Below are 11,153 nucleotides of genomic sequence, written 5' to 3'. Positions count from 1 at the left end.
TAGTACCAATGTGTAGAAGTATCTGCTTGAGTAAAGACCAAGAATTTTGCTCCTGATGGTTTAAACAGGCACCTGTAACTCAGGCCCAAGTCCGAGCACTTTAACTGGAAGTTTTTCTGCTAAATGGTCTTCAAGTTCTCAGACTAAACAAAAGCTGCCTGAATGTCATTTGAATATTTTGCAAGAAAATTAAAACTCCTTCTTTTCTAAATTCAAATTGTACGTGTTCAAGAATATAACATTCCAAGCCTTCCTCAGTGTTCAAAGGACAACTGGCAGGAGTCAGAGGGATAACCCTGTAAATCAAATTAGGACCAGGAACCTGAGAGGGTAAGAAATGATGGGGGCTGTAAAGGTTGTGTGTGGAGAGGACCAGGCTGTGGTTGGGCAGCTGAGTGAACTCTGGGTTACATTTACTGTTGGAGAAATGGGAACAACCCCCAGGCTGGAATTCATCACTGATCATCTCCTGGTGGGCTCCAGGGCCAGCGAGTTCCTGGGTCAACTGATTTGAGCTCAGCTGCTGGAGGGACACCCCTGCATCCCCTTGCACACACATCTATGGGTGTATGTAAGTGTGTGTCTTTATGTACAGCTGGGGGGGGGTTTGGTTTGGTTTTGCTTTTCTTCCTGGTGGACTTCTTTCCAGCCTGAGACTGTTGGGAATACATCTACTGACTGATCCTGGGCCTGTGGCACAGCAAGCCTGGCTTTACTCTGCCATATTTTCCTTTAACACATAATTAAAACAATGACTCAGCTAGAAGTGAAAGTTTTATTTAATAAATATAATTTTCATAAACCATTTTCAAAACAACTTCTACTGACCAAGCTGTACAAGGAGCAAGCACACAGCCTCGCTGTCAGAGGAGCAAAACCAACATGAGGCAGCCACAGTGTCAGAGGTCCAAAATTCTTTGTACTAATTATTGCTAGTTTCCAGTTGGCAATGCCCCTTATTTGCCTAAAATTAAGGATCAACATCTTTCAAATAGTACTTCTTGCAGAGATTTTTATCATTCCAGTTTTTTTTTTCCTTCGGAAAAGCAGAACTTGATCACGCTTCAGTGAAAAAACAGGAGACAAGATGATCTGTTGTTTTTGTATGCATAGGATCCGAAATCTCTCATGGGACTGCGACTAGGAATTGTAAAATCTATTCTTTGAGATATAAATAAGATACTCCTGCAGCAAGGTGAGCCTCATTTTTAACCATTTTCCCCTTTCTATATATGCCCCAGAGATTATCTTCTAGCCCGTTCTCAAAACGTAAAAAGGTTGAGAACCTGCTGATGGATGAAGTAATTTCCTTTAAACCTGCTGAGGAAAAATTATTCCACCCCCCAGGCCAGGCCAGGGTTTCTTTCAGACAAGTCACACTCTGTGCCACAAACAGCAGCACATTTATTTCATCACGTTCCAGGCACAGCGTCAGCCCAGGGCCCCTCCGCTCCCATCTGCGCATTTACAGCCCCGGAACCACCGCGGCCCCTCTGCAGCGATGATGGGATGGACTGAGGGCAGCACAGCCGGAGCCAGGGAGCGACAGGAACATCCCTTCAACCAGCGCCACACGGGCTCTCCACCCAGACAGTCCCGATGCCTCTGGGAGCAGGATTTAGCTGAAGGAAAAAAAATCTACGGCAAGCAGAAGCCTCGCAAATACCGATGCAAATGCGCTTCTAAGACGACTGATGGCAAGAGCTGATAGAGCCACGAGCATCCCGTTCTTCCCTCCTCCTGTTACAAACTGAGTCATTCCCAGAGAGCAGAACCCAGACAAATCATGCCGCTGGAAGCAAACAACAGAAGCAAAGAACGTACAAAACAACCAACAATAAAAATGTTTGCAAAAAAAACCCCCAACCCAGATCTGCAAAGAAGAGAGTCTAGTTGGGAACTAATTTAGGAGCAGAATAAAGGCTAAAATTAGTCCCTAGTGAGTAGTTTGCCCAGTTCTAGGAACAACTGTAAGCAGGGACATCTGTGTAACAAACAAGGCAGTGGTGAGTCCAGCAATGATGGCAAGTTATTAGGGATTCTACACCAAAAAAATGAGAATCCCAAAATAGCTCAAAAATAAATGGTTCAGAAGCACATTATGTTTGAGCACTTTAACACTGAATTTCACCAAAATCACAACTCCTTAGGAAGTACAGAAGTATCAAACTATGAAAAATGATTTAGACTACAGCTTTGAGACACTTCTAACACTAGAAAATGATACATTATTCCAATATAGAAGTTACACTGTCATAAAAAACATGTTTGAAAGTACTAGCAAAGGTTTTCAGTAAGACATTGTAGGTGCCTAATATGCATTCTAAATTGCATGAGCTTTTCTCAAATCACCTTTTGCACTTGAAAACAATAAATCACTCTGAAAATATAAAGCCAAAGTTTTCAGGGTTCCTTCCTTTGCAGTTTTTGTTCCCCCTCCCCTATCTGTAACCTTAAAAGATATACAGAATACTCTTAAGCAGAATATTTACATTTTAGTTTGTGAAACAATTCAGAACATCTTTCCACTGAAGTCTTTTCCACTGCATCCTTTTAAAAGCTTAAGCTTGGCAACTAAAATTATGTTTTCCTAAGTAACAAAACCAAACCCTGTTTTTTCCAGAACGAGAACTGACCTGCTGGGAATGCAATCCCATTTGGGAGGGGCTGTGGAGAAGGTGCTTCTTCAGAGACACTGCATAGTAAAGCGAGTGTACACCACTCTTGCTTTGAACTACAAACTCCTACTACAGCCTTTTATGGATTTTGAGGCTAAGAGAGAATAATAAGATATTTCCTCCCTGTGGCAAATTGTCCCCCACCCGTTCCCGCTCTGTCTCAGGGACGAATGCCAGTGTTACACTGAATTAGCTGGATTTTGTTCTGGCTTCTACACGAAGGATTCTGCACTGTACCCAATGCACAGTGAATGGTTTCCTACACTTCAGCTGTCAAAGAAATACACAAAGTCTTTCTTCCTTGAATAGAAGTGTTTTTAAAAGCTTTGTGACATCAACACAAAACCCCAGTCACTTCTTCCATCCAAAGTATTTGTCACACCAAAAAATCTGGTCTAAGGCAAACCGTGTCTATGTTCTGAATGAGACATTACTGACTTAGATTTACTGCAAATAGAAAAATATACCTTGGCAGACAGATGGATTCTTAAGTTCCTCCTTAATTGTTTAAATGCATGTTTCTTCGGTAACCTTACAAACACTGGGAAAAGGAAAAGTAGGGGGGAAAGGGAGGAGAGGAGATGGAAGGTTTTAAAGAAACATAATGAATGTAAATTATTCTTCAAATATAGGACTGTGCTGCTTTTGTGCAAATATAATTAACACATTTTTGTGGTAAAAGCCAAAATACATCACCCACAGAGTTGAGCCAATGGAAATGCTTGGAGTGGGGCTGTACAAGGCCTCTGCTTCCTACTGCACAACGTTAACCCCAGTCTGTATTTTGGTCCAGGACACACGAACCACACGGATGGATGAGGTCACACACACTGACGGGACAATGCTGTGGCTGACATGGACAAACAGGTACTGCTGAAAGGTGGAACACTGTGATTTAGGTGTAAAAGATACAGCTAAACAGCAGATATCTGATTAGAGCACATAAGTCTGCATTTCCTAGGTAACCGTGGCAGTGTGAAGACTCTGAGAATGAGAAACCACTACAAAGAAAATAATTTTAAACCCATGTATAATATTATAGATATGAAATATAAAGTGATAGGAGTAGATGAAATCCAAGTGTATTTTGCTAGTAGTGCATATATGGATAAGTTTTTTTGGGGACTGGAGAGACAACAATCAGGTTATTGCATCTCTGCGCTGGATCCAGGTTTCAAGCTGCCTGCAGTGGGATGAGTCACATGTTCATACCTGCTGCATGGAGAAGGCAAGGCTCAATTTTAGTGATTCCTCATCCCCTGGACACTTGCTGTGGGGATCTAGTGTACACCTGACATTTTCAAGCTCAAGCTTGTTTTTAGGTAAGGCACATGCAAAGGATCTGATCCAAGGAAAGCAGGATCTCTTCAACGCTTCCTCTCCTCATTGAACTCGGGAGAATTTGGGATGAGGGATTTGAGAATGAGGGATACACTCCTCTGGCAGCAGCCCAGGCCCCTACTGAGATGTAAGCAGGAGGGTGGGATGTGCCTGCCTAAATCATGGAATACAAAGGATTTGCTGTGAAATGTGCTCGGGGGACAGCACTGAGGGCAACGGCAGCAACTCACCCAGGCAGGGGGAAAGCGGCTTTGCCCGAATCCTACACTTCCCCACACCTTTACTGAAGAAGTTCTGTAGGTGATATTTACAGTCTGTGTTTGATTTACAGTTTATTCTACCCCGAGTTAATTTTAAATACACAGCCTTAGAGCTTTAGCTGCCTGACAGGGAGAGTATTGAAGTTATTGATGGGACTTCAGTGTCAGAGGCTGACTTAAAACAGGATGTCCCAAAGCAGCAGCACTTTCACCAGCCACAACCCACAAACACCACTGTGCCCAAGGCAGTGCTCTGCAGCCATCCCTGTGGCAGCACCTCCATTTCATCTCCCACATCCAAAGACAACCATTCTGGCTGAAGGAACATGTAAATGTTGCTGCTACCCAGCCCCAAGCCTGCAGACACGTTTATACTGGGACAACAGAAGTACCTGCAAGATGCACCATTCAAACCTCCAACTGTGCAATTTGCTTTTATTGGCATACTCAGGTATCAAAACATTGCCATCAAGGTCTCGGATCCTTCCGATATAACGAAGATAATTAAGCATTAATTATATCTTCAAAGTACAACATGACCAAATATAAATACATGAAAAAGAACAAAACATGCAAAAATTCCCCAACTTTAAAAGATTAATAATTCAAAAAATTTATGCTAGTGAGACTTCTGCACAATCCATCAATTCTTTAAACAGCTTTCCATGTCGGGATCCGGAACTGTTAAAAAACCCACACATGGCATAATAAAGGATGACTGGCTTCCGAATTATACTTTAAGAGAACAGTGAACTGTTATATCCCTTAGTATTCCAAATTATTGATTTGTCACAGTTAACAGTGTTTTTCAAAGCAATGACTAATGTATTGCCACTCATATACCAGCATAAATATTTGAATTGCATTTAACTCTCAAAAATTACTAAACTGATTGCTCACAGAATATGGTAACCGTCCACAGAAACAAAAAAACTGATCCGCAAACTGCTAAGACAGCATCTGAGACACAGCTCAAAATGAATGTGTGTGTTTAAAGGGAAGGGTCATCATGAAAAATGCAACTTTTAAAACTTCAATTGTGCAAATTCAAGTTGATTCAAATTGGATCACTCAAATTTGGGAGGAGAAAGATGTTGTCATTGCGCTGCAGTGACGTCTCAAGTATTAAATTCAGGATTTCAATCTGTTCATACGGTAACAAAAAAGATCAAATGGTCAGAGGTAAAAGCATTCCTTACCTCCAAAAAAATTATTTAGCAATTTGTAGATATAATTAGAAAAAAATACTGGAAGCAATAGCTGTGCAGATGCCAAGCCACAGACAAGGTCTGTGCTTAGGAGTCACTCTACTCTTTCCTAGGGCAGCGACGGACACTGGACTCGCCTCAGAACCTACAGGTGTGTGAGCACCACATGGCTTCCACAAGGCATTTACAAATGTCCCTGTCAACAAGTGGCTGAGTCCATTGTGGAGAGAGTCAAGATGCTTCTGTCGTTGGCATAGAAGGGATCCGAGGAACTCCATGATCTAAAGTAACAATAAAAGAAAAGTTTGGCTGACTGGGAACTTATACTCTACAGAGGTGAGGAGAAAAGTCTAGGAAAGCAAAAGATAGAAGTGCTATGAGATTAGGCAAATGTTCCTCTTTAAAAGACTAATCTATTCATCTCATGTAGGCACCTGCAATTCATTCACACCTTTGAGAACAGATGCCAACTCATGTCTGCTGTGTAATTAACAATTTACTCACAGCTACGGATATTTTCCTCACTATGAACTAAAACAACCAGAGGTTTATATGCCCCTTTTGCCACTAAAGTTTCAATACTGTGCCCTCAGGGAGACTCTGAATGCTGCCTGTGTACACTGAGGCACCACCTGAGGCCATTCCAGCAAAGCCCTGTGGTGCACAGCTACCCCAGGAAATCCAGCACACCCATGTCCCAATGGGAAACATCCACACTGGCTGGAGTTGTGGGCAGGCAAAACTGATCCACAGCCATGAATCTGTTTCATCCCTTTTACTGTTAAATTTTAAGACATCAGGAAAGCTACCTAAGACGTCACAGCTTCTGACTGAGATGGGATCTCACAATGTCTTTCACTTGAGGACAAATTACTGCTTGGGAAGAAATACTGTTCTTGGCTGAACAACGTTATGAAAACTGTATGTGAAATGCTGAAAAATAGAAGGCTGGAAGGCAGGAAATCAAAACATAATGAACTTATCCTCCAAATTAGCCTCTGTCAGAAATCTGCTGTTTCTTTACAACTGTTACATGCAGTGCCTTGACACAAGTACCACTAATGGGAGATCCAACAATTCAGCAATGAATCCTACTGTACAAGAAATGTGATCCAGCATTCTTAGTATCTGAGTGACTGACAAGCTGACAGACAACTTAATGGAACAGACAGACAAAAATGCATTTTTTAACATACCACACACACATTTTATAGCCTAACTGGTGAATGGAGCTATAGAAAATACTTCTCAAATACATTTTACAAGCAGTAAAATAAACACAAGAGAACTACACTCCTGTGGCCCACTACTCCAAGCATTTGTACAACTTTGATTCATCAAAGCTTCTATCAAAATTTGATACCATGTTGGATTTCCTGTTCAGTTCTCATATTTGACAGAATATCAGGAGCACAGAATACAACACAAGCTGCTACAGCAACATTATTTAAAGAAGTGCTCTTCATTCTACAGCACTTGCACAGACAACGTATTTCTCAGCATCACTTCATTCAACAAAAATAATTTGCAGCTACCTCCTGGTTGAATAATTTGCTGCTTTATACAGCACAAGTGCTCAGGAGACCAACCTGTTGGGGACTGCACAATTTTCTGAAGATTTAGATACAAAACACAGCAGCTCAAGCTCGTGAACAAAGCCTAAACAATTTTACAAGCACTTTAAAAAATCACTCGAGAATTCTTAACTGTACCTTCAGCATTTCACGACTTGTAACTGCTTTGTGTGATTCAAGCAATTCATGGCTAGCCATGGCTTTGCTAAAAGATTCAAGCAATTAAGACGTTAAAAAATTAACAAAGACTTTCTTATATTACTAGGAAAGTGTAAGGGAAGAAAATTACTTTTAGCCTTGGTTTTAAGTGTCAATGCTGAGTAGAAGGAGCTGAAGTCACTGAAGACAGCAAGTATGACACACTTAAAAAAAAAAATCTCTTATCTAGGTGTACTGTACATAAATTTAAGTGAAACCAGAAGATTGTTCAGAGCAATTTCAACCAGAGGCAGCAGCAAAAACTATAGAACTGCAAGCCCTTAGTGTAGCACCAAGATAGTTTTGCATATTCATTAAACGTAATCCTATTGTCTGTATTCTAAGAACTCTACAATTATTTGGCTTGATGGAACTTCATCTGAAAATTACATGAGGTAAGCAGACAAGAAACCTGAGCAAAAGCAGTCTTCAAAGACTGTTTAATATTCTGTCAAATATGAGTTATCTTCAATAAGTATTTGTAAGTTCTCAAGGAAAGAAAATTTAAGTGGAACAAAAGAGAAAATCGTAAAACTGTGAATGCATTAAATAAAACACAGAATACCTACCTTATAAGACTACAGGTTACTAAGGCAATTGTTAACAAAAATCTTAATTAGATAACAATAAATGGAAAAGAAGTAGCATGAGAAATTCCTCATTTGGAAAGTACAGTTTTACAGAGAAGTGGAAAAAAACATCAAAAAACTTAGAGCAACTGCTACCAAAATGTTGATTTTTAGACCAATTAAATGCTCACCTTGTAGATTAAAAATTCTATTAAATTGTTTATTTTACACATCATGCCCGCTTTCTATACAGCAAGTTTGAATCAAAAATGTACTTAGTCATAACAGTTCATATTTCATATGGAATGAAACATTTTGCATATTCATAACCTAGGTTTGTAGAAACACTGAATAAATTTCATAAGCAAGCCAGAAGAGAGAGACTGACTGAAACCACAGACACAGTGTTCAACACAAGAGTTCCAACAGAGATGAGCTACAGACCAGGCAATACCTAAAGGCAGAATCAGAGCTGACAAAGCTGTCAGTGGAAATTACCCACACCAGACTTGATACCCAGTGAATGATATCACAACCTTTAACAGAAAGAGACAAAGTTGTCCAAATACAAAATGAGTTTCCTTGAAAATGTGTGAAGCTCAATGTTTTCAGGTTTGCCTTTTGACCAGTGAAGGACCATGATATCATTCAGAGACTGAGAGATTACGATGTACAAAAGACTATTTTGACTTCTACCCCCAAATATTTCCATGTTTGTTCACTATCCCTCTATTTGGACATGGGGAGATGGCACATTAGGGGATTCAGTGAGAGCTCCTCTGACCATAAGAGCAGTATTGCTCTTTAGACATATTCCATTACTCTAACGTGCTTTTATCCCACTGATGTTTGTTTCACACATGGTTTGTGGAGGAAAGATTTATTTAGCACATACTTTGGAATGGCACACATGATTTTGACAATATACCTTCTAGAACCGAAAAAACATTTAAAATTCTTAGAACCTGAAGACTCTGTTCTGTCAATTACTCTGATTTTAGAAATAGCTTATAAAAGTTATACTACAAAAATATTTCATCTTCATATCAATCAATGGCTGAAAGATTTAAAGACTCTCCTTCTAACAATGAAGTTATATTTAAGGGGGGAGTGTGAGCCTTTTGTATATCTTCAGGAGTAATTCAAGCTCCAAGGTAAATATTTGGAGGTTGTACATCCAGAACCAAAGGGAAAAGTCTTTTGACTTCATAAACAACTCCTGATTCGTGAAGGCAAAAAAAAAAAAAAATCATAAAAAGGAGAACAAAAACAGCAGCAAGGCTTGATTTTCTAAAGAGAAGAATGTACAAATCAAGAGAAATTACGATAGATACAACACAAGAACTTGTAGTAAAGCCAAACTAAACACTTTAACAGAAATCTTTTGAAAACTGTTTTTCCCCCTCCCCATCCCAAAAGAAACCACTCAAAAAGAAACAAGAAACTAATCTTTTAGGATGAAAAGAAGTACAACAAAGAGTTGCATCTCCTACTTAGGTAAGCAAAACCTGCAGCTGATTTCTAGACATCTATTGCTGCAGGCTCATCGGGTTCCAGTTTATAGGAGAATCGTCTGCAGCAAAGGCTATTGAGAGAAATGCCACACCTGTTGACCCGGGTTGGGCTACATCTTCCCATTAGTCGTTCCAACATTCTTCTAACAGATGTGCATGCTGTTTCCCCATCTGAGAAGCAGCACATGGAGTCCAAGCAGTTGATACCTGAACCTGCCTCAGTAAGCTGGAAGGAAGGAATAAAAAAAAAAACAACAAAAAACAAATAAAAAAAAAAAAAAAAATCAGTACTCACAAATTCTAGCAATGAAGATGTTATCAGAAAACACTTAGGAAAAGCAGATTTTCTTAAAGTTAGAGTGTTGAATATTTTTCAATTTTATAGGAGAACTACAATGAGGAATAATATTCCCGTGCCCCGAGGCCTATATACACTAAAATTTGATCTTTCCAAGGTTTGTTTGCAGCCTTGGTGAGCTCATGGAAATGGTTTAACACCACATCTGGCTAAAGCTGGAAATGAACTGGTTAGGAATTCTCTGTGTCCCAGCTCTAACAAACCCCACAGCAGAGCACATGCAGTTTCAGCTGGGATTCCCCTCAGTGGCCAGACAACAATTTATACAAGCTCAGCTCTGTCCTACTTTGAGGGAAATCAAGAGAAAAATTCAGGCTGGGGCTGCAGAATACAATGAAGCAACCTGATCCTATGTAATATTTTTTCCTCAAGAAGTGTGGAATGCAACTTCCTACAATAATTTACAGATTTTCACTACCATAGATACCCTTGGCTTGGTACAGAACAAAAGCACATTCCTGATTTTACAAACATTGTTTATCCAAATGCAAACAAGGCTGATGTCAGAAAGGTTCAGTCGTGTTCATGCCAACACAAAGAATAATTCAATATTAGCATAATAAACTTTCAACAGCTGATTTTCTGTAGGTGAGAAAAAAAAAGCAATAGAAAGAATAAAGGGAGGAAAAAAAAGGCAGTAAGAGAGATGTATGGGTGTAAGTGCCACCTACCAGTGTGCTCCTTTACAGCACTGCTGCACACCAGCCAACTGCAGCAACCTGAAATCTCCCTGAAATCTGGCATTTTTAGAGAGAAGAGCCTAAACTGACTCCAGTAACCTTTCCAAAAGGAAATAAAAATGTGAATGTGGAGTGTGGGGATGCTTTTTAATTTAATTTGAAACTCTCCATGAGGGCATCCTGTCAAACAAATATTGAACACACAGACTTAAGCATCCATTATCCTGTCCTCACATCACTGAATGAAGATTCTGGGAGGAGGCATCTTAGTCTGTGATAGGACACAGTTCACTTAAGAGCTTCCCACAACTTTTCACAGCGTGACCAAAGGTCACTGACTGTTGTCTGAACTCTGGTTTCCAACCCCAATTTTTTGCACAACACTCACACTTGGTGAACACTGCAACAAAAGCAAAGAACCTCAGAGTTCCCTGTGGGAATGGTTTCCTGTGAGTGGACACAATCCTTCCTAATCCCCAAAATAGGCAGCCAGACACATTTACAGCTTCATAACAGAACAATTCCCACACAGCAAAGAAGAGGCAGCAACAGAAACGAGGCATTTGGAAATCCAAGAGAAAAATCCCAATTGGTAGGGCAAGGAGGGAACACTGGTATTTCCATGCATCTTTTTGCTCCATGTCTGTCCCTTCCTCAGCTCTGTGCCACATTCCCCATGGTCCCTCCAGACCCTCCCATCACTCTGCTCAACGTGATGCTCACAGGACTGTCAGTCAACAGTTGTCTGAACATACAGAAAGCTCTAAAAACTG

General features: G+C 40.2%; 1 protein-coding gene across 15 annotated transcripts in view; it reads right to left on the bottom strand.

The window, feature by feature from the left end:
* Nucleotides 1-761: 761 nt before the first annotated feature.
* ATP11B (ATPase phospholipid transporting 11B (putative)) overlaps nt 762-11,153 on the bottom strand; it is a 64,910-nt gene continuing 54,518 nt past the window's right edge. For 3 of the 15 annotated variants that reach the window (XM_064665958.1, XM_064665954.1, XM_064665956.1), the window contains one exon: nt 8,035-9,568. In XM_064665958.1, coding sequence (XP_064522028.1) covers nt 9,466-9,568 — 103 coding nt within the window. In that variant the 3' untranslated portion in view covers nt 8,035-9,465. Of the gene's footprint in view, nt 5,769-8,034; nt 9,569-11,153 lie in introns of those variants that run through there. The other 12 variants (XR_010433035.1, XM_064665963.1, XM_064665960.1 and 9 more) reach the window with 8 other exon arrangements.

This window comes from Pseudopipra pipra, chromosome 10, assembly GCF_036250125.1.
Source record: "Pseudopipra pipra isolate bDixPip1 chromosome 10, bDixPip1.hap1, whole genome shotgun sequence".
Lineage (NCBI taxonomy): Eukaryota > Metazoa > Chordata > Aves > Passeriformes > Pipridae > Pseudopipra > Pseudopipra pipra.
Note: the sequence above shows the minus strand (reverse complement) of the source record. Positions and strands in the feature narration are given on the sequence as shown.